At 34.8% G+C, this 24,433-nt stretch overlaps 1 protein-coding gene across 1 annotated transcript in view; it reads right to left on the minus strand.

The window, feature by feature from the left end:
* LOC123654730 (Down syndrome cell adhesion molecule-like protein Dscam2) overlaps window positions 1-24,433 on the minus strand; it is a 228,133-nt gene that overhangs the window by 63,752 nt on the left and 139,948 nt on the right. The window contains exon 6 of the mRNA XM_045590618.1: window positions 23,664-23,784. Coding sequence (XP_045446574.1) covers window positions 23,664-23,784 — 121 coding nt within the window. The remainder of the gene's footprint in view (window positions 1-23,663; window positions 23,785-24,433) is intronic.

A 24,433-nucleotide genomic window follows, 5' to 3' on the forward strand; every position in this document is an offset into this window, starting at 1 on the left:
CGCTGGAAATTAAATCTGGGAATGTTTTTTAGGTTCGAAGTTCTGTAAAAAGGTTTTAATTTTGTTATTATGTAGCTACTTGATGCGTTTATAATTTTTTGATACGCTTTAGCCTGTAATATCCCACAGATGGACATAGGCCTCTTTCCCCGTGTAGGAGAAGGATCAGATCTTAATCCACCACGTTGCTCCAATGCTGGTTGGCAGCTATATTGCCTACTATCAGTAACGAGGTATATAAAGTATTTATGATAACAACCTGGACCGACGCCTTATCGTGCTCTCCGAGGTACGACAGGGAGACCCACAAGGTGAGACATCCAAACTGGACCAAGTGGGAATCGAGCCGAATCGGGTGTTTTAAGCGACTATGAGCACCGCTACACCAGAGCGGTTGAATGCATTTATATAATTAAGTACCAGTAAGATAAGTATAATAAGTTACAAACAAGGCCTAAGTAATTTAGAGAAAATTTATATTGCTTAATTCATGAAACAAATATACGTGAACCAAAGTATGTAGAATCACGTTCTTGATGATCATTGATTTTGACAAATTTATTTTAAAAGTATCAAGCGTTAAAATCTCCCCGCTCTTTTCCCGTGGCTGTCGTAAGAGGCGACTTAGGGATAACAAAGTTCCACTACCACCTTGGAACTTAAAAAGCCGACCGATGGCGGGATAACCATCCAACTGCTGGCTTTGAAATACACAGGCCGAAGACGGGCAACAGCTTCTTCGGTACGACAAAGTCAGCCCTGCGGTCAACCCGCCTGCCCAGCGTTTTGACTATGGACAATACACGTGAGCTCACGCCATTTTTAGCGCGAACTTGTCGAGGCATGTCCAGCAGTGGACTGCAACAGGCAGAGGACTGCGATGGGTCGAAGTAATGATGAATGTAATGAAGTTTTAAAGTTAAAGAAAGAAACGCAGAGTAAAATTCTTTTCCAGTAAATAAGACTAGTCTAGTCAAGTGTGCCATAATCACTTGCAGGAAATTAACCTGAGACACCTAACCGGTATATAAAATTTACAACACAGTAAATGTATGCGCACGTACTAATAGTGTTTTACGAGGAAATGTAAAAGTTTTACCGTGAAGGCGCGAAAGTGTAACGTGATCTCGATAATATAAAATTGGATGACGCAAACAAGTCGTGACGCGGGCAAGAGGTGTTTGTGACGGGAATAAATAAAGCTTTTAGGACGAAGTGACTTGTAAATGAAAGAGTGTGTTTGAAACTTAATATATTTTGGTGATACACGAAATAATCTGAAAATGTACATAAACATCTTCTAAGAAAGACACTTCCAGTTGCGTATTATTAAATATACACAGCAATCATTTATCAATCTTTTTTTCTGTATGTTCTAATTATTTGTTACTTTTGTCAAATATGGAGCTGAATTATTTTCTTTGTTTCTTTAATAATCATCAAGTTATTTTGATTTCAATAACAAATATTTTCAATCTACCCTCCATATTCATTTGCTTATGCGTATATTCCAACAAGCCGTAGCGATTTTTGGTCATAGAACTGGCTTATGTACTGGTGATAGTTGGTTTAAGGCGAACATTAGTATTGGCAATAAATATATTTGTGGTTAGGCGTTTGTTCTTGTGTGTACCTAACTCTTGACCGAAAAAAATTCTACTGAAGGCCGTTGAGTGCCAGTCGAAAATATGTCTTTAATTTTAGTGGTTGATATTTCTTATCTGAATGGATATTCTTTTTTTAAAGATATAATTTGTTTTTAATATCAAGGAACTTGATTCTGAATCGACAGTCTTATTCAGTGAGTCGTGAGACAAGGAGAGCGTATATACTTAACGCTCGTGGCTCGATCGCACCTTGATTGCCACTCGCAACACTTTTGTTTTATGTTGCTTTCTGGGATATGTTCGTACGGTAATTAACTGAAAGTCTCTTAAATATACTATCGAATCATTAATAATTAATTAAGTTCGTTATGAAAATAATGATTAATTAACGAAAAGTTTCTAAATAACGTCCAAAGTTAATTGATTTCATCTTAATTTTTAATTGAAAATTGATATCGCAGAAGCTCGATTCCCTCGGCTGTGTAAATTAATCATTTTCGACGCGACCTCACCGAGTCGTCTATTATAGGAATAATTGGATTGTAAACTTTGACGATTCGAAGTTTTAAAATAATTACCGCGGATATTGTATCAGGGAATCCAGGGAGTGTGGGGAAATTTTTTGGAGTTCACTCCTTAACAATCGATTTTCATATGGACCTTATATACTATATATAAGGTCCATAACATAATAGTAAAAAATTGACATAAGAACCATAACATAATAGTAAAAAACATAAGGAGTAAAATCTACTGAACGAATGACCTCGTTACGTTTCTCGTAACTCAGTAGGTTTCCGATAGATGGCGTTATTGGATTTATTTATTTACCATTTGATATGGTATTAATATTTTTCTTAGGCTAGTCAGCCTTTTTTGTGCCTATTTAGACAGTCGATCTGAAGGAGTAAACTCCAGTCGTGCGTCGGAGCTGACACACACACTTTTTTTTATTTTAACTGTTAGTGAAAATTTTAGAAACGAAGTTGTACTCCAATCCAATGCTAGATTGTGTGATAACTCTAGTCCTGAGACAGTTGTGCCAAGACATTGTCATCTATGCACTGACAGTGTATTCTTATAAACACTGTAACTACATAGACAATGAATATTAGGAAGACCAAAAAAAATGCTCCAACCCACACTTTTACATCAACATAAATTTACATGTCACAGTCAACACACACATCAATATACAACAAAAAGGAAGGTTAATAGCAAAATCAGTTGATTTTGGTACTACTGAAAGCCATTAATTTAAAGAATGAATGAATAAAAAGAAAAATGTCACTTTTAAAGATAAAAATATATATAAAAAAATACTATATATGTACCCACATCTTTTGAATCCTTCAAAAAAAAAAAACCTCTCGACTTCAAGTAAAAATATACGTACGGTAAGTTTTCCTTATTAAGAATGATAATCTAATCTTGTAACATACACACGCGGTCGTCTGTTCCTACGGTAAGCAACTTAATGTTGATGTTATTATTAACAGCCGAATGCTAGAGGTAAATATATATTTTTTGATAAATATACATAGTAATAATACATAAATAAATACAAATATTACCCAGACTCATGTGGGATTTTTAACTGCAACTCGCGAAACAGTAGGCAGGGTGGGTCCATTACAAATTGCGCCAACGGCCCGCGATCGCAATGTGCCACGTAAAGAAGAACCATGACTTCACTCGATTCCTCTACGGAAGGCTTAAAATACGCACACTAATTTTTTATACATTTAAATTTGGCCCGCCTACAAATTAAAAATTTAATATATGGCCCTCTGCAAAAATTAAGTTTGACACCCCTAATTCTTGTTAATTTAATATTTTATATATAAAAAAAATTGTTTATATTATATGACAAGTACTTTATACCATACGTATTACATGCTTTCATATAACCATTATTACTTTAAAACAAATCCACACGTGCCACGCGAAGCGAACGAGGAAAATTATCAAGTTTCTTAACTTTGGCTTTAGGCTCTTGCCTAAAAAAGCAGTCAAGTGCGATTTGTCCTTTATCGGTACGCTCCGTACAAAACGAACTATTCAGTCTGTAACATCCCATAGCTTAGGCCTTTTTTCTCGTGTAAGAGAAGGTGTCGTATAATGTGTCAGAATAAGCTTGGAAGTTGTGTGTTGACAGCACGTTCATAGGCTACCGTTATGCTTACCATTAACTGGTTATTATTTTCCAACTTTATGTTTAAAAAACTTTCCCTTCTATCTTAGAACGTAATGAAATAATAAATAACAATTTACTGTTCATAACGAGACAATATTTTCTTCTTCAAATGAGTATCGCTATAAATAAAAAAAAAAAAAAAAACGCAAAATTGTATATTACGCGAACAATATAACTCGGGACAAAGGTTTATACTTTATAGAGGTGGCATCAGTGTACATTATGATAGTAGCTATTGTGAAAGAATTATGGAAATAGCAAACTTTTCATGTACCCATTTTTCTTTTCAACATTTTACGAGTCTCTTTATTTGACGCTTAAAAACAAAACAGTGGCTCTGTTGTGAATAATATGAATATTTCGGACGAATGAAATTTTCTTTTTAAGCCTAGGGATGAAAGTTGTTTGGTGACTGTGTTTTAGTGTTTTATGTTAAGTTAATATTTAGAATGTTATGGCTGCTGTGTATTGTAGTACAGAGAGGATGGTAATTACTGGAATTACGCCAAAATTTTACGACTGTTTGAGATTTTTTTTAATTTCATTGACGTTTCATTGACTACAGGTTTTTTTTTTGTTTTTTTTTTTTTTTTGGTATCGCAGGGAAACCTATTTACGGGTGATATCCAGGATGCCCGGGTTGGCATTTCTAGACCGTATGTCAGTTTCAGCACTTGGGGGTGCACTACCGACCAAAACCAGCCTTCAGCCGCATTAATTGGAGGGTCCCGAATCTGCAGGCAACAGGATCCCTCCAGCGACAGGCTAGCCTCGGCGAAAAGACCAGACTTCTCCTCCATGGGGATTGTCCGGCTCACCTCTGAACAATCCCGACGACGCCGTGTCTAGCAGGACCGGGTTCCCAACCTACAGGATTATTTTAAACTTTTTTTGTTGTTTTATCAATGTTTACATTTACTTTTGCTGTTACTGTTACTGATTAGATAACTGATTTATTTCAGTAGTTTCAGTTTATTGATCGTGGAAAACAAACATTCCTTCTCAATTAATATTTGTATTTCCATATGTAGTATGCATAAGAAGGTTGCAAAAGATTTTTCTAAAGCTTTATAATACAATGGTAAGATGACATATATTTTGTATTTATAAGCCGTTTTCATTTAACTCTACAAGAGAGGCACATACAAACTGATGTACACGCTTAGTACATACACCTCTACATAAAAATCTACGTATATATAACTAAACAAATACTCCTTTCAATAATAGAGGAAACACGCAACAGAACGACAGGGTAATTCGAAGCGTCCTCCACAGGGTACATAATGTGTAATTAACAGAAAGGAAGTCGTAGGGTAAAGGTGGGTTAGGACTCATTACCGACGTCTCATTACCCTGCCACTCAAGATTCACTTTCATCTGTGGTTCTATCGTTTCTGTTACCCACTTTTTAGGGTTCCATAAATTGACTACGGAACGCTAAACCCTATAGTTTCTAATCAAAATCTGTCAATAAAAACCTTTAATACTATGACACAGGAAAAAAGATTATATATTAAATTGAAATATTTATTTAATTATTAATTATATGATTAAATAAAAAATATATTAAAATAGGTCTTTTTCTCCGTATAGGAGAGAAGGATCAGAGCCTAATCCACCACGCTGTTCCTACGTGGATTGGCGGATATATTCCCTACTGTGATTAAGGATCGCTTTCTGGTATTTATGATAACAACTGGGACTGACAGTTAAACGTCCTCAGGACAGACAACCAGAACGGAAATAAATATCTGTACGAAAACTTTAATCAACAAAGTTTAGGTTACACGGCATACCTACATACTATTACAGCAGAGCAATCGTCAATAAAAATATACCTAAAGCACATTTTCTCAACTTTATCTTAAATTAAGAGCATTTTAAGACTTCAAATTAAACTGTGGTAAAACATTTTGTCTAAATAAGTATTTTAAGAAAATTCATAAAGTATTTTTTACGAGCGCGGTTTGAGTCTCAAAGTTAGATTACAAAACGCGCGTAAAAGCCAAACGAATGGTCGTATGTACGTTACCTACAATGTACATGTCTCTACAGAGCCAGTTACTACGAGCTTCTTTTAACTTATGAGTTTTTGTTATGACTCTTAGCGAGGTTATTTTATATCTTTTTTATATTGAAGGACTTATTTTTTAACTAAATAACTAATTACGTGATCCGTCGACCCTGTCATATCCTTTAATACTGTAAACTTTTTTAGCTTTCATCCAGTAGAAAGTTTGTAAGAACAGTTCAGTTCATGTATATACTAATATTAGCTGACCCCGCAAACGTTGTTTTGCCATAACAAAAAATCTCAAATATTTTTCTCAATTTGATCGCAACACCAACTGTCGGGACAAAATGAAATTAAAATAGAATAATATTTAATATTTGATGCTGCGATGGTAGCGCAGTCTACCGGATCCAATGTAAAACGTTCCAAAATTAACAACTAGTTATAAATGAAAAATTAGTTAAATAAACATTTTCCAGTGGACCAAATTATGAATCTAAACCATCCTCGAATCCCCTTGAACTCACACAAAACATTTCATCAAAATCCGTCCAGCCGTCTAGGAGGAGTTCAGTGACATACACACACATATATGTAAAGATTATAAAGCTGGAATGTTTGTTTCTTTAAACGCTATCTCAAGAACTACTACTTGGAATAAAAATAATCTTTTTGTGTTGGATAGCTCATTTACCAAGTAACGCTACAGACTATTTTGAAGTAAAACTTCTTTACGGACGCTTGACTTGGGGGGTAAGCTGGTGAATGGGGGACGAGAGCGTTACGAAGAGTGTGGTTGGACGAGGTGACGGGAACAAAAGGGAGAGGTGTGTAGCGACATCTATCACGCGGCATATAAACTACAGCAAACTGACGTATCCTACATCGCGCTATCAAAGTTATCAAAGTGATTGAGTATATATACAAGATCCCGACAACAACCGTTGGACTAGTAGCCCGCCAGACACAACACCCGTCTGGTCGGAGGATCCTCCCTTTGCGATGGCGGACGTGATTCTTCACACTCCCCCAAACTGGTGATCCCGACGTGATAGATGTCGCTATAGGTGCAAGCACACACTATCTTTCTTTCTTTCTCTCATAGCCGTTACGTTTCGTATATTTAAAACACAGTGAAGGCCTATTGTGCAGAAGTCTTACTTTAGTTTGTGGTCTACACAGCTAATTAAAGATATAAGATTTAAATTTAACAAAAAAGTAATTAAAAGTTTTGTAGATGTATGTGATGTAAGACGCCGCGTTGACGCAACGGTCACAGCCATAGATTGTACCTGTTGCGCTGGCGGTTGCGGGTTCGATCTCCGCACATGACAAACTTTATATTAGCCATACAGGTGTTTGCCGTGGTTTGGGTGTTTGTGCAGTCCTTGTGGGTCTCCCCACCGTGCCTTGGAGAGCACGTTAAGCCGTCGGTCCCGGTTTTTATCATGTACACCTGATAGCGATCGTTACTCATAGTAGGGAATATATCCGCCAACCAGCATTGGAGCAGCGTGGTGGATTAAACTCTGATCCTTCTCCTATATGGGGAAAGAGGCCTATGTCCAGTAGGATATTACAGGCTGAAGCGTATGTGATATTAAATGCAAATTTTCGTAAACGTTACATCGGAAAATGTTTTCCTTAAACATATGAGAATCTAAAATAGTTATGTTTTTCTTCACGACTTGAGTCATATGAGAAGCCGCATAGATAAACTCCCCTATATCACTTCGATAAACATTTCCAACGCAAAGAACGAAAAAGTCTACACTGACTTCGAGATATATTTTTTATGTAACACTTCTTGAATAAGTAACATCTCCAACTTGAAGAACAAAAATAAAACAAATCTAACTCCAGACACTAGCTATTTAGGACATCACATTTAGTGAGCATAAATATTTGAACTATATATAAAGTTACATGGTAAGAATAAGCGTTAATACTCAACGTATCAGCTATTTTTCTCTCTATATCAAGTCATTGAATCTAGAATTGAATTTAATAACCATTTTCGCACATATTTACACTAACTAATGAGAACTAAAGTGAAAAAAACACATTGAATGAAATTGATGTCTGTTCCAGAAAATTATAACCTGGGGATCTTTTAAGTCGCGAGTGAATAGGTTACTTCTAGGTAAGCGTGCTCCATCTTAGACCGCATTTTCACTTATCATCAGGTGAAATAGTGGTCAAACGCAAGCTTATCATTGTATAAAAAAAATGATTATAATTGAATTTTTAGCTTAACATAATTATCTATAAAACAAAAAAAAGCTAGGTATAATTAAAATACACCATTTTTTTCATATACAAGTTCTTGTATATATATATTTCAAAAGCGCCAGATCGAGGTTACCCGGTAGGGGCTAATGAGAGGCAGGGAGCGTGACAAAAACCCCGGCGACTGCACCCGTCGCTCATTTGTCTCGCTCGAGTTCTCGTGTTTTTGCTACATGTACACCTGACGCGCAATTAAGGATACACCGTACATATTGACTCTATAGCTCTCGCTGGGAAGAGAAATAAAACATTGGTTGTTTTTCTCGACAGCGACACTATTTATATTTGTACTAGCTTTTGTCATTGGCATTGCGTAGAAAAAGACCTTTTAGATATAGGGCAAGGTCTTATAAGTAAAGTTGTATTAAAATAATATAATGTTTTGTAGCAGATATCATTATGCGAAACAGACGCTCGAAAATATTGGCAAGAGATCTGACTATGGATCAAAGTTAACTGACGCGACTCAGAACTGGCGACGGTAGCCTTCGGTTCGTTTAGACCAGAGATTTCGGGAGAGGCCGAGAGGTTCTATAGACGGGTGTTATTTCACGGTACACCCTAAATTGGTCTGGCCACTAATCTAAAATAGCATATCATTTCAAAGTGTAGACTGACATAGCAAAATCAAGTTTCTTACAACCACTCATAGGTACTTAGAAAACTACTACACGTACTAGAAACTTGTCTTTTTTCCCCTTTCTTTATATAAAAAGGCTTCCAGCAATGGTTGGATAGTATAACAGTACAAAATATTTACTAAGATATTTAATTCTAAAAAATCAAAATGTAACTGCTAGTGACAAAAAATCTCCAAATTTTTATCTTCGCTTGAATTTCTATTTAATTTGCTCGCTGACAACCAACCTCGATTTCCCTCGGGTAAAGGATAAAGTTTTTGACAGCTTTATTTCCGTAAAACTAACAATCGTTTTTTTAGAATTCCGCACCTAAAGGGCAGGGTACAGTTTCTATTGTAACTTCGTTGTTTATCCATCTATATCTCATGGAACTGGCTTTGTAACTTTGATGGGTAAATTGGTTCAACAAAGAGTCTGACAACACACACAATAATATCTTAATATCAACGCCCAGACTGCGTCATATATCTGTATGGCCTTATACAAATTTTTATGATCAAGTTCTCAAATGTCAGCGAAAAAAATAACAGTAAAGGGCTGATATTCCGTCAGGACTTCTATGCCACCACCTACATTGTATCAGCTACCATTTTGTCACACTGATGATATATCACTAGGACCACTTCAAAGTACCTAGTACTGACTCATAGGAACAATAAAGAAGAATCAAAGGAAGTTTAAAACCTAAATGTTTGATAGCATTACTAGCTTCGTTGTAAAATCGATCAATATTGTAAACTTACCACAGAACCTTTTGCATTCGTGTCTGAAACAAACTTGGTTCTTTTTAATTAATCACAGTAATTTCCTCTCAAGGATTCTCGTTACCTTTTTTTCGGCGGATTCGGCTTAAATATTTACCGTCAGGTAAAAATATTACATAATATTAAGTACTAGAAGGCCCACACAGTTTCTCTGGTGAGTTTTGAAAATAGCAAATTTGTATTGATTATCTCATTAGCAGAATCTGTAATATAGGAAGAATATGACTGTCTTGAAAATATGTATTGACTATCTATAAGTATATTAGATTTAGTCACATAAAACGTCAATATCAAAAATTACTTTTACCGAGTAGGCTTCAAAAGTAATTTTTCGTAAATTATATTTGTTATTCGTAAAATAATTATTGTTAAATTGAAACCAATAGCTGATTCGGAATGTAGATTCAGCGTTGAGGATGCAGAAAAGAACTCAGAAGTGACTATTTTAAAAAACTATTGAACAAATAAAACAATCTCCCGTGACGGTAGTCGGAGATTAACTTTACATAAATAAAAGCCTTTATTCGGACATTAAATTTACAATTATGTTAAAATTATTCACACATATGACGTTTTTTAATTTTCTGTAAGTCCGTTTGCCAATCGACAAAGGCCTCCTCCAACCTATTCCATTCTAATCTCTCTCTGGCCACCCTACTCCATGTTGTACCTACAACCTGTCTGATATCATCATCCCACCTTTTTTGTTGTCTACCTCTTTTTCTTTTACCTTCCCTTGGGTACCATTGTGTAACTATTTTGCTCCACTTGTCCTTTCCTCTAATTGTGTGTCCCGACCACTTCCATTTTAGTCTTTTTATTTTTATGGCGACGTCCTGTATCCTGGTTTTTTTCCTAATCTCGATATTTCGCTTTCTTTCCCCCTTTTTTACTCCTATCATATTTCTCTCCATTGCTCGTTGGCAAATAGCAATTCTGTCCATTGTGTTTTTTGTTATGGCCCATGTTTGGCTTCCATACATTAAAATTGGTAAGATACAGGCATTAAAAAGTTTACTTTTTATTGTTATATCTACATTTTTGTCTTTCATGACTTCTTTTAGATCCCAATACCTTTTCCAACTGTTTGCTATCCTTCTTTCGATTTCTTTGTTTATATTATCATTAGGTGATATTAGCTGACCGAGGTATATATATTCGTCTACATAACTGATTTGTGACTCACCTACATTTATACCGCTTTTATATCCATTACTCATAACTTTTGTTTTCTCGGGATTCAATTTTAGTCCTACTTTTTCACTCTCATATGCTAATTCGTTTAACATTATTTGTAGGTCACCTGGCGTTTTTGCGAATAACACAATATCATCAGCAAATCTTAAGTGTGTTAGCGTGCGGCCATCGATGTTTAAGCCCAGATTTTCCCAGTCGAACTTTCTGAAAATCATTTCTAAAACAGCGGAGAAAAGTTTTGGAGAGAGAGGATCTCCTTGTCTTACTCCTTTTTTAATCTTAAATGAATCTCCTTTCTTTTCTAGCTGAATGCACGCTGAGCTATTTTGGTATACGTTTCTGATCAGTCTTATATATTTCTGTTCTATCCCTTGTTCTTTTAATGCCTCCCAGATGTTTGCATGTATCAACGAGTCAAATGCTTTACTGTAGTCGACAAATGCCAAATAGTATATAAGTTGATGTTCCGTGTATTTCTCAATGATTTGTCTAGCAACATGGATATGATCAAGTACTGAGTAGTCTTTCCTAAAACCTGCCTGTTCTATTGGCTGTTGTTCGTCAAGTTTTCTTTCCATTCGTTTGAGTATGATCTTTGCAAATATTTTATATAGATTGGACATCAAACTTATGGGCCGATAATTTCCTATATCGTACTCATCGCCTTTTTTATACAGAAGGATTATATTAGATTTAGTCCATTGCTGTGGAATTATTTCCATGTTGATGATCTCATTGAAAATTTCTCTAAGAATAGGTATTATTGTATATTTTACTTGTTTTAATATTTCGTTGCTTATTCCGTCAGGTCCAGGAGCTTTATCATTTTTTTGGGTTTCCAAAGCAAATTCTATTTCTTCTTGCATGATACTGGGTACAGGTGAGATGTCCAACAGTTCTATTTCTTTTTCCTCTGCAGTACTTTGATATAGTTCCTTGTAGTATGATGTAGCGATTCCTAATATTCCTTGTCTTCGCTTCTCCTTTAATCCATTGTTATGTTTCATCTGTACGATCCAGTCCTTTTTGTTTGTTAACTCTTTATATGCCTTTTTTATTCCTCTTGTCTGTAAAATATGCCTTTCAATTGTTTCCATTCTACTCTGTATTCTGTCTTTTCTTATACTTGTTTTTATTTCTTTGCTCAATTTTGCTATTTGCTTTCGACTATCGTTAGTATTCTTTCCCTTGATTAAGTCAGCTCTTTGATTCAGAAGGTTCATAGTGTTTGTAGTCATCCACTTGTTAGATAGGTCTTTGCTACAAGTCCCTTGCTGAATAGATGTTTTGATTGTTCTTTCTAACCAGTTATATTTTTCTTGCAACTTCATATTTGTTGTGTCTTGTTCATAATTTGTAAGTTTTGATATTATATAATTGCCTATTTGGGCTGTTTGGTATTTATTAGGTTTTCTATTTATTGTATTATTTCTAGGTCTTGGGTTCTTTGGCGGGATTGTCATTAGCTCTGCTCGAATCATCCGATGGTTGGTATTGAAGTTAAAATTACTTATTACTGTAATATTTGAAAAGTATCTGCTTTTATTTGTCATTATGAAATCTATTTCATTTTTTGTTTTTCCGTCTGGCGATATCCAGGTCCACATTTTCTTTTTTTTCTTTTTGAACATTGTGTTTAAAACTTTCAAACAATTTTCCTGAGCAAAATATATAAGCTTTTCTCCGTTTTTACTTCTGGTCTTTTTTCGATATACAAAAGGTCCTAGAACTGTGTTTTCTTCTGGTTGTTGAACTCCAATTTGGCCGTTGAAGTCTCCCATTACAATAAGGTTCTTGTAAGTATGGTCTTGGATTGTTTTATTTAGTTCTAGGTAGAATGAATCTATTGATCCTGAATCGTATTGTTCTGTAGGCGAGTATACTTGTATAATGGACCATGGATCTTCGTATCCCGGTAGCTTAAGATTAATCAAACCTATGCGTTCTGATATTCCAATGAAGCTCTCCACGTAATTTAGTAGGTGTCTTTTGATGATAAATCCAACACCATGGTGACCTGGAGTCGTTCCTATATAATATAAGAGGAAGTCTGGGTAAGAAATAATTCTTTCTCCCGTTCGCCTTACTTCACTCAGGCCGATGATGTCCCATTTGATCTCTTTTAAAGCATGTATGAGTTCTACCAGATTTTCCTCGTTTTTCAATGTGAGTACATTAAGGGCTGCTATATAAAGTTTTGGAACTTTTGGTTTTCGACGTCTGTTTTTGCTATTCTTATCTTGTGTTGTTGGAGGGTTGTGGTCTTTTTCCCCCACGAGGACCAGTCGTCTTGGGGGAGAGATATTTGTTTCTTTATTGTCAATTACTTTGTTCTGTTTATTATTTGTTTGATGTTTCCGGTGACCAGTGTTTAGTTGTTATTGTTCTTCAGCGTCTAGGTTTCCAGTAAAGGATAGCGATCGACCTTTCATTTTATCAAATGCGTTAATTCTCTTGTTGGTCAAAGTGTTTAATGTCTTTTGTTTCCTCGGTTGTGCATCCGTTTCAGGAGGGGTAGGTGTCATAAAAATGTATAATTGTCAATATCAGTCACGCTAATACTAAAGAAATATACCAAAAGTTCAAGTCGACACTCATTTCATTGATTCCTAAACGTACTTTGATTATGATGTTTGCCGACCTAGTTGTATAGAAAAAACTATCGATTTTCATATAAAGTCTCTGGTATGAAAAAATAGGAGTTACGTGTCGTTACGTGTTTATTAACGCCATCTTTTTGGTTCCGATAGATGGCGTTATTTGATTCATTTATTTAACACTTGATGTTGTATTAATCTTTTTCTTAGACTAGTAAGCCTTTTTTTGCCCATTTAGACACAAGTCAGAGCTGACACTTTTCACAGCACACACTTTTTTCGCGATTCATAGCTTATTTAGAAATAAAATCGTAAAAAGACCAAAAGATCTAATGTGCACAGTTTAAATGTCCAGTTCTGTACGTAGAGATACAGCGCAATTTGCCCCTTTCCCGTTTCCAAGTGGATGACAAGGCATGGTGAAAAATATCCACCGAAAACGTATATTCAACTGTATAAATTATACATCCGAATATCCGCCTGAGCGAGTTATAGCCGGATTAGTGTAACAAAGATACGGAAACACTTCACTAATTCATACGCCGACGTTAATACCATGGTTGTGGTTCGGAACCCAAATTATACATAATTAATTGCATAATTTAATTTATAGCTGTAAATAAAATCATATACACGATTATTGTTTGTAACCTAATTTAAAAAAGGTTCGCAATTCGACTGTATTTTTTTTGTTTTTATTTTTCGTGTGTCACCTCACTCATTTATGATTTTTATTTTAATTTTGCAAGTTGTCGCTTGTCATGTGGCGGTATTTAAATTTGAACAAGATCTGACGAGAACTTTTCGTGCAATCTATATATTAATACGTGAAGCAAAAACTTTGTACCCCTTTTTACGAAAATTGCGCAGACGGAGGAGTATGGAATTTGGCACACTTATAGTTTATATAAAGAAGGCAGATACTAATAATGATGAAGTGCAGAATGCTAATATTTATTTTTAAAATCATGCATAACAAATACCTTAAATCAGTAAAAAAATATCACACACACTACCATGTATTTGACGCACACACGCATATATACTCTTTTGTTTATTGTTAGAGCCTGACGTCAAATCGAGATTGTATTATCCATTAATATTGTTTGTCTATGCTGAATGTCAAAGACAACAATAATAAATTTATTTATTACAATTATATAATATAATAAAATTATATAATTATGCTGTGTGGTCACGGCATTAAAGAATATAGCCACCCTCTCTCTTCCCGTGGGTGTCGTAAGAGGCGACTATGGGGTAGCACAGTTCCACTACTACCTTGGAACTTAAAAAGCCGACCGATGGCGGGATAACCATCAAACTGCTGGCTTTGAAATACACAGGCCGAAGACGGGCAGCAGCGTCTTCGGTGCGTCAAAGCCAGCCCTGCGGTCACCAACCCGCCTGCCCAGCGTGGTGACTATGGGCAAAACACATGAGTTCACGCCATTTTTGGCGTCAACTTGTGGAGGCCTATGTCCAGTAGTGGACTGCGAAAAGGCTGATGTGAAGTGTGCAGTAAAGTGAATATATATAGCACTTAATACAATTATAGTCTAATTTCGACCGCAGGGCGCTTATTATATAATGCGTATTTAATTATTTTTCGACTACCCGCGAGTACGTTGTATTACTTGTCCATGTAAATTGAAATCGGCCTTTTTTTCGTTTGCGAGCAAACACAATTACTTGTTTTATTTTAGATTTTTATTATATTTTTCTTTGAAATTAATACAAACTTTTTTTAAGTTTAAAAGTTTATATTAAAATATTTTATTACGTATTTTGTGTGGTATAAAGGTCAGTTTCGAGAAATTTTTTTGTTTGTCTTAAAGTTTAAATTGGATTAACATGTAAATTTAATTTACACAAATTATAAAATCTGTAATACTAAAAACTTTAATTGAATATATTTTTTGGCTATTTATTAAAGTTATTATATTATAGTTTTTATTTTTTAAGATACCTGTACTTTAAATTTTATGCACAATAAAGTATATTTCTTATTTCTTCTTCTTCTTTACACTACTACATATACAAACAAAAAATAACAAAAATACAGTACAAATATTCGAGTATTATTTAAAAAAAAAAATCTTTTTTGACAAATTTCAAGAGCGGTAAGAAGGGTCATAAGTTTCGCAGTCTATGTATGTATGTATGTATGTTCATCTGTTCCCTCATATCCTTCAAGCTAGTTATATTCAGACAAATGAGGTATCATTAGAAGCGTCTTAATTGTACGCTGGTTATAGGCTTTAAGTCACATTAAATTGAATGTGGCGCCCTCTAAAGGACATAAAATGACATACTAAAATATTCTTGTTTCGATTTATGCGTTTTGAAGGGAAACTAGAGGCAAAGACCCCAAGGGCATTGAGACCTTGGCCCAATAGGGCCGAAAGGATGTGACCCCGGAGGCTAAGGCCCGGTGAATATAGCCCGGGTAAAGAGGGCAACCTCGAGACCCGTACCCAGACAGACCCTCGGGCCTGTCAGGAAGACCCACAAACTATTCTTGTTTCGAAGTCGGAATTTAGTTTTTTTAACTAGTTTTTTTTATTATCTTTTAGTACAAGCAAAATTACAGTCGATATCCAGTTATAATCCTACACCAGAAATAAACTGCAGCAAAGTAATATAATTATTAACCGGATAAGACTGAGCTTAATCATAGCAAAACCTCTCTATGATCCACTGAAAATGTTTGTAAATATTTCAAAGCCTCCCAACTCCAGTCCATTACAGAAGTTAATAAGTAGCTTAGCAGTAAACGTATTACATTTACGACCGGCCTGGGATGCCCCTGTGATTTGTCACAGAGTAAAAACTAAAGTTATTACTTGAGTCGTGTACTCGACTTCTGTTGAAGTTTTTGCATTTGTCTGGCACGTGTTAATTTTAGTCTGTCACGGATAAGTTTTTAAATTTAAAGGTACTATAACCATTCCTGTGGAAAGCGATGAAATATCGGAAAAATAAAAACGACCAATGAAAAAATACATAGTACATAATATACAAATACTTTTTTGTTTCTTTTTTTTTCAAGTGTATATTTGATTTTTGAAGTTACACTTCTTTTGGCGTGTTAGGGAACAATGATAAGAATAAATTTTTACGATGCGCGCGTACACCGTCACAAAAAAACCGACCCCTGAAGTTAGCTAGTCAACGAAGAAGAAGTAAGCAACGTGAAGTTAGCTAGCCAATGAAGTATAACTTCTTACGTGCATACATAAGTACACACACACACACACACACACACACACACACACTGTTTTTTCTTGTTTAACAATATTTAAATTATTTCAATTTAAAAATTATTTAATTGAATTGTAAATCAATTGTTTTTGTTGGTTTTAATTTAAATTAAAATTTATTCCTTTTAAAAATCGTTGCTTGCAATTTAATCACCAATTTTTGTTGTATTCTATTTTTTTTGTATTCTATTTTTTTTCTTTTTTCTTTTATTGATTTTAGGGACTTTTGTCCTACAGGGACACGCCAGTCCCATAGTTGTATTCTATTTGCAATCCTAATAAACAAATGATCGCAGTGTCTGTCAGGGTTGAAAGAAAGAACGGGTGTGCTTTAGACCTTAAAGAAGTTTGACTTCAGTAAGTTAAACTTCTTTAGCTCCATCTAACTTATATCTCCCTCTCAACTTCCGTTCGCCTCGCCCGATCACACTTTTTGTAACGCTCTCGTCACGCTTTCACCAGCTTACTACCCAAGTCAAGCGTGCGTAGAGAAGTTTTACTTCAAAAAGTTAAGTCTTACCGTTTTTGTTTTCGCTCGACAAAAAAAAAACTATTTCTTGTGTACGTCCTAAGATTTTGCTGGTAGCTAATTCTTTTAATATAAACTTCATTCAGTAAATTTATTAAAAAGTTACTTGTCAATTTCTCGAGTTATCGATTATTACCGAAAAGAAACCCGCCTGCCCAGCGTGGTGACTATGGGCAAAACACATGAGTTCACGTTATTTTTGGCGTAAACTTGTGGAGGCCTATGTCCAGCAGTGGACTGTATAGGCTGTAATGATGACCGAAAAGAAAAGAAAGTTTTTTTGTAAATATGTTAACGCATTTGACTATAATTTGACGCACACGTTTTGAATCTGTACATATATAACCCACACACACGTGTCAGCGACTAATAATACATATACTTATATATATGTACAATACGAAATAAATTCTTGTAAGGCTATTAGGCTATTAACTCATAGTTCTTAGTTACAGAGGTGAACCGATGCATTAGGGTCCACGAAATGCCGCCCAAGGGCACTCTAACGGTACACTTGCCGCCATATTGGAAAAAATCTGCCAAGTACGAGTTGAATCTGGCACCTAATATTAAATTTAAATTTACTTTCTAATAGGAATCTATACTAATATTATAAAGCTGAAAAGTTTGTTTGTTTGTTTGCTTGAACGCGCTAATCTCAGGAACTATTGGTCCGATTTGAAAAATTCTTTCAGTGTTAGCCCATTTATCGAGAAAGGCTAAAGGCTATTTTTAACTCTTCAGTTTTATAATATTAGTATAGATATCAATCAATTCTATATTATGTTCCTTCATCATGAGGATCAGATGATTTAACTGAGGTAGGGCACAGCAGGAATTTCCTGCTCAAAATATGGAGCAGCCCGACTGGGGTAGTTCCTCGACCTTATAGAAGATCACAGCTAAATAATACTGTTTTCAAGCAGTATTGTGTTCCTGTTGGTGAGTAAGGTGACCAGAGCTCCTGGGGGGATTGGGGATTGGGTCGGCAACGCGCTTGCGATGCTTCTGGTGTTGGAGGTGTCTATAAGCTGCGGTAATCGCTTACCATCAGGTGAACCGTACGCTTGTTTGCCGACCTAGTGGTATAAAAAAAAAAAGATCAATGATTTTCATCATTAATTTATTCTTATATTAATTAATTTTTAAGCTTTATTGGACTACTAATAAAAATATATTGAGCTACAGGTCGACTTACTGCAATACAGCCCCGCGAAGGTATATAAGACGATACACAGACTATATAAGCGGCTCGAGAATCAAATAAATAGATCTGTAAGAAATAACACTAATACATACGCTTAGATATATACATAAATATACATGTGGAGTGATTTTGTAATCTTTGTGTTTGCTCGCAAACGGAAAAAAACCGATTTCAATTACATCGACAAGTAATACAACGTAGGTAGTTGAAAAAATAGTCAAGTAAATACGCATTATCAAAGATTACTTCAAAAGTTGTAATCAGATCTCGATGAAATTTAAATGTAACCACACGATAAGCATCGGCTTTCGATTAAATTAAAAATCATCAAAATCGGTACACCCAGTAAAAAGTTATGCGAATCTTCGAGGGTTTCCCTCGATTTCTCTGGGATCCCATCATCAGATTCTGGTTTTCTTATCATGGTACCACACCTGGAATATCTACTTTTTAACAAAAAAAAAAAGAATTATCAAAATCGATTCATAACCGACGAAGTTATCCCCGAACATATATAAAAAAATGAGTATAAGGTCGAATTGAGTAACCTCCTCCTTTTTTGAAGTCGGTTAAAAAGTACAATTGAATTGGAAACTTTTTTCTTCTTTAAATCGGCTAAAAAAAATTAAGGTGACGATACCGCAAAGAAAAATGGCGTAGTTTTATGAATAGATGTCTGTAGGCATCGTTCATGAACGGAACCCTAAAACAGTAACCATTAGGCGCAAAACGCTTATTTGTAACAATAATGTTTTTCCACATAGTTTTATATAAAAACCGAAAATAGTAACTAAATCTTATAAATTATTTGGAAAATCTCAGAAAAGGTGTTCCGTTTAGTGAAAATTGATTTTAAATTAATTTAGTTGGCACACGGTACGTACACACACTGTTAAGTATTTACAATTTTTTGGTATTATCAACTTTAAATTTCTCAATGTAGTTGATAAGTAATTCGTTTTTTACATAAATTGAAACGCCGTACTTTTTTATTTTATAAAAATATCGAAATAAAATATAGCCTATATATTAAATTGAACAAATATTGATAAAACGAATTGCCTACTAGGTTTCAGTTACTTTATCGTAACTGCTTTTTTCAAGGTCACAATGTAAAAAAAACTCTAATAATATCGTTTTCTCAATGTACGTACTATATACCGCAAAAGATTCAACAATAGGTTAGCAGAAAATTAAAAAAAAAAAGTGTCTGTACTTATGCACGAACGTAAGAAGTTATACTTCAATGGCTAGCTAACTTCACACTGCTAACTTCTTAACTAGCTAACTTCAGAGTGTCAGTTTTTTGTGATGGTGTGCGCGCGCATCGTAAAATTTTTCTTTTATCATTTTTCCCTAAAGCACCAAAAGAATTATAACTTCAAAAATAATAATCATAAAAATATAACGGTTTTAAAAATTAATAACAATAAAAACACGTATAATAAATAAAATTAACCTTTACTAATATTTAATTTTGGTTTAATATTTTCAGCTTCAATTAATATTTATAACATTTAAATATAAAACGACAGCAATATTACAAAATTTAATATTCCATTTTAAACGTATAAATAGTTCGAACATTTTAAAATATACGCTACTTACAAATTAAATCTAATTTCCTTAGCGAGTGCAAAGTAAATATTATTAACATTGCATTTTGGGAGCGAAAATCTGGTAAAATTGTACAACTATTTTGTCACATTTATTGAATCGCACTGCTGGCGAACAGCTTTCTAGGTGGGTTAACTTTGTTTTTTGTTAACTGAATCATATTTTTAATTTAATCTTTGATCTCTGATCTCTTGACTTGGGGAGTAACCTGGTGAATGCGTGACGAGAGCGTTTCGAAAAGTGTGATCAAGTGAGGCGAACTGAGCAAGAGAGAGAGGTGTGAGCACACATTTTATTTCTCTCTTTCTCTTATAGCCAGTTACGTTTCGTATATCTAAGACACAGTGCAAGCCTATTCTAAAGAAATTTTATTTCAGTCGTGTGGTCTAAAGCAGACTTGTTTTTATATAAATAAATAAATATAACATAGATACCAGGTCATCTGTTCCCATGTTAAGTAACTTAATGCTTGTGTTACAGGTATAGCCGGCTGTTATATTTATCTTTTTTTTTGATAAATATACATATATAAATACACATATACACCCAGACTCAGGCGGGAATCGAACCCGCAACCCGCGGAACAGAAGGGCAGGGCCACTATAAACTGCACCAACAGGCTAGTCTAAGCCTAGTTTTTTTTTTAATTTCCTATTTTGACTAGCTCCTTGGCCCGTTATTTATATTATCATTTATTTTTCTTGACGGTTGTCACAATGATCATAGAATCTAGTAATTGCACTGCCGATAACGGCTACGATATCCAATAAGAGTTTTAATAATCCATAATTATAGTTGACAAAGTTTAGGCTTTATGTTCTTCTTTCTTGTATTTTCAGACGCTCACTACAGACATTCTATTCTCATCTATTATGCTGCAAGTCATGGATTCTTAGGCGTTTGTTATGATTATTACGTCAGATCATTTTATATTAATACTAGCTATTACCGTAAATGTTGTTTTGCTATATATTTTATAAGCCCCCTTCATCCCCCCCCCCTTATAACTTAGGGGTATGAAAAATAGATGTTGGGCGATTCTCAGACCTACCTGATATGCACACAAAATTTCATAAAACTCGGTCAAGACGTTTCGGAGGAGTATGTTAACTAATATTGTGACTTTCCTTATAAAAAAGTTAGTAATTTTTGGACATTCAAGGGTAGGATTTTTTTATATATATGACTAGGTCGGCAATTAAGCGTATGCCCCATCTGATGGTAAGCGATCACCGTAGCTTATAGACGTTGGCAACAGCAGAAGCATCGCAAGCGCGTTGCCGATCCTATCCCCTTTCCCCGGAGAGCTAGGATAGGATAGTTTGGACCACTAAAACCATTAAAATTTAATCTCCTTGATTACTGCTGTTAAACAGTTTGACTCACTAAGTTCTCCGCTTCATAGAAATAAAAATACTTCAGAAATGAAATTCATAAGTCTAGTTTGAAAAGAAAAGATTTCTGACCTTTAAAAAATTACTATAAAACAATAATATCCAGGAAATTTCAATTGCTATTCAAGGGAAAGAAAATTGCATCTTCATCTTGTATCCAATATCTGAGTTGGCAATATTGTTTCAATAAATGTTGATAGCGTATACGGGAACGAGCTCAGCGGAGCCTTTTAAATATTTAAGATTACTTGTTTTTCTAGAACGTTCCGTCTTTATCATCTTGCGTAATACGCGTTTCGTTTCACTACTAATATATGTTGGTATGTAAAATTACAATAGTTTTCGAACGATAGTGTCAAAAACATTGTGTTGGTAAAAGCATGGTGCAGTCCTAATGGATCTCCCCACCGTGCCTCGGAGAGCACGTTAAGCCGTCGGTCCCGGTTGTTATCATGTAAACCTGATAGCGATCGTTACTCATAGTGGGAAATATATCCGCCAACCCGCATTGGAGCAGCGTGGTGGATTAAGCTCTGATCCTTCTCCTACATGGGGAAAGAGGCCTATGCCCAGTAGTGGGATATTACAGGCTGAAGCAAAAAGCATGGTGGTGCATTTATTTTTTGTCTACATTTGTATATTTACCGTTAACTATGGTAGGGCACAGCACGAAATATCCTGGTCAAAATCTGGAGCAGACCGACTGGGGTGGTTACCTCGACCTTACAGAAGATCACAGCTTAATACCACTGCTTTCTAGCAGTGTTGTGTTCCTGTTGTGAGTAAGTTGATCAGAGCTCCTGAGGGGTATCACGGGCAAGGTCGACAACGCGCTTGCGATGCTTCTGGTGTTACAGGCGTCAATGGGCTACGGTAATCGCTTAGCATCGGGTGAGTCGTACATTTGTTGACCTAGTTTTAAAAAGCACTTCATAAGCTTCATACTTAATAATCAATTTAAATTATATGTTTGAACATTAAATAAAAGAGTATATATGTATTTGTGTGTTCAATACATGGTAGTAAGTATAATATTGTTTTTTTTATGTATAATTTATAAAAAAAATATTAGATTTCTGCATTCATTCTCTATATAAACTATAAGTGTGCGAAATTTTATAGTCCTTGTCTGCGCAACTTTTGAGAAAATAGATAATTTAATAAAAAAATTTGTGTTCGACAAAAAATAAATATTTTAAAGCGAATTTTTTTACCATTTGCTATAATATGATATTAATATCACCTATAACCATTTATTCCTTCAATCCAAACATCTAACCTGTCTGTTTTATTAAAAACTAGTTCCAAATCATAAGGTCTATAGGAGGTGCCATTTCTAAAAGGGCTTGTATTCATCGAGGCCTGTACAGTCGTTAGTCGAATTATTCGCGCGTACACACGTCTTCTCACAAGTCACGACTCTAGGAACGAGCTCACGAGCTAGGATTAAATACGATCTTTCTAGCTGACTACCGTTTGCATATATGATTATTTATTTCCAAAATTACATTTAGTAAATAAATATTACTCAAGGTAAATATATATTACACAATTGTTACATTAATTAACGTCTTATTTTTACTTTTATTACTATTATAACGCCATCGCTTGCTCCAGAGTAAGGCATTCTAGCAGTTCCTTTTTTATATCATGCAACATCTACAAAAAATTTCATCACATCTACTTGTTCAACATTTAGTTCAAAATAATGAATTCGTTACCTTTTAGATGAGGGTTTATTTCTTGTTATTTAATTGTATTTATTGGTTTTGGCTAAGCTAGATTTATTTATATCTTTAACGAAAAAAATAATGTAAAAAAAACACCTCAAACCTAGTAGGTATACAATATATGATCCAAACAATCACATCTACATATCTGCAAAAATATATGACGTTCCTTATACTGTCATGATAAAATAATTAAACCATTTACGTTATTTTATAATCACACAATTGATGACTGAGCCTATATTTTGTTTAAAATATCTCATGTTGGTGAAAAATACATTTTATGTAATTATTGTAGTCTGTTGTAAATTTCTTATTCAATCTTCACGTATAGCGCCATCTGTTACGCCTCCCTTCGTTGTGTTTTAACAAGTAAGCGGACTTCAATTACATCGATAAGTAATACAACGTAAGTAGACGAAAAAATAGTCAGGTAAATGCGTCTGAGGTAACACCCAAAAAAAAAATCAATCGAATTGAGAACCTCCGCCTTTTTTGAAAGTCGATTAAAAAAGGTAATATATAAAATATAAGTATTCCATCATTATTTTAGCATCGTTCACTTCACCACAAATTCTATATACCAGCAATATCACTACAACAGTAATACTCACGTGATTGTAGGGGGTGGGTTGGCATAAACCATGCAGGGAAGTACTGCGTCCCCTCCGCGCCGCGCGCTCGTTTCCCACGTGCCAGGTGCAATAGCACGAGGCGCTGATGAGGAGCTCATTGCTGCCGAACAAAGTTATACCGTATGTTGTATATAAAGTAAGTTTTAACGTAGAATTTTCGGGAATATAATCTATTGATTAGGCTCAAGCAATCGCTATAGAAAGGAAGATAGATGGCGCTGTGCCAGCAACTACACGATTATAAACAGACTAAAGATGGGGTTAATGGAGACAATCAACAACAATACATATCTAAAGCATAAAGTGTTTACATAATAAGGTATATCAAGAAGAGCATTTTAGTTTTTTGCTTACTGAACTTTCTGGAATTGTCCAAAGTCCATCAAAGCCGACGATTATGGGCTCGATTCCGAACCCATTTTGAACAAACAAATATAGTTTTTTTTGTTATTATGTCCTACATATGAGGGCATGTAAAATTATCATTTGCAAATTGTAAAATGCTTTAAGTATTTGTTAACAAAAAATTTTCGTTTTCACGACGAGTAATACTTCATTCCATCTCATATAAGATGTTCTACTCCAAACTGCGTTCCTTTTAATGGGGGGTTCTTTAGATATAATAGATCACGTTCCGCGGAACAAAAATCCTACCCCATTTTTTAATTTTACTTGGAATTTGATAGTTTTTTTTTTTTTTTTTTTTTTTATTTATAAATTTTGATCCACGGGCTCAAAATGCCCGTGCC

This window comes from Melitaea cinxia, chromosome 1, assembly GCF_905220565.1.
Source record: "Melitaea cinxia chromosome 1, ilMelCinx1.1, whole genome shotgun sequence".
Taxonomy (NCBI): domain Eukaryota; kingdom Metazoa; phylum Arthropoda; class Insecta; order Lepidoptera; family Nymphalidae; genus Melitaea; species Melitaea cinxia.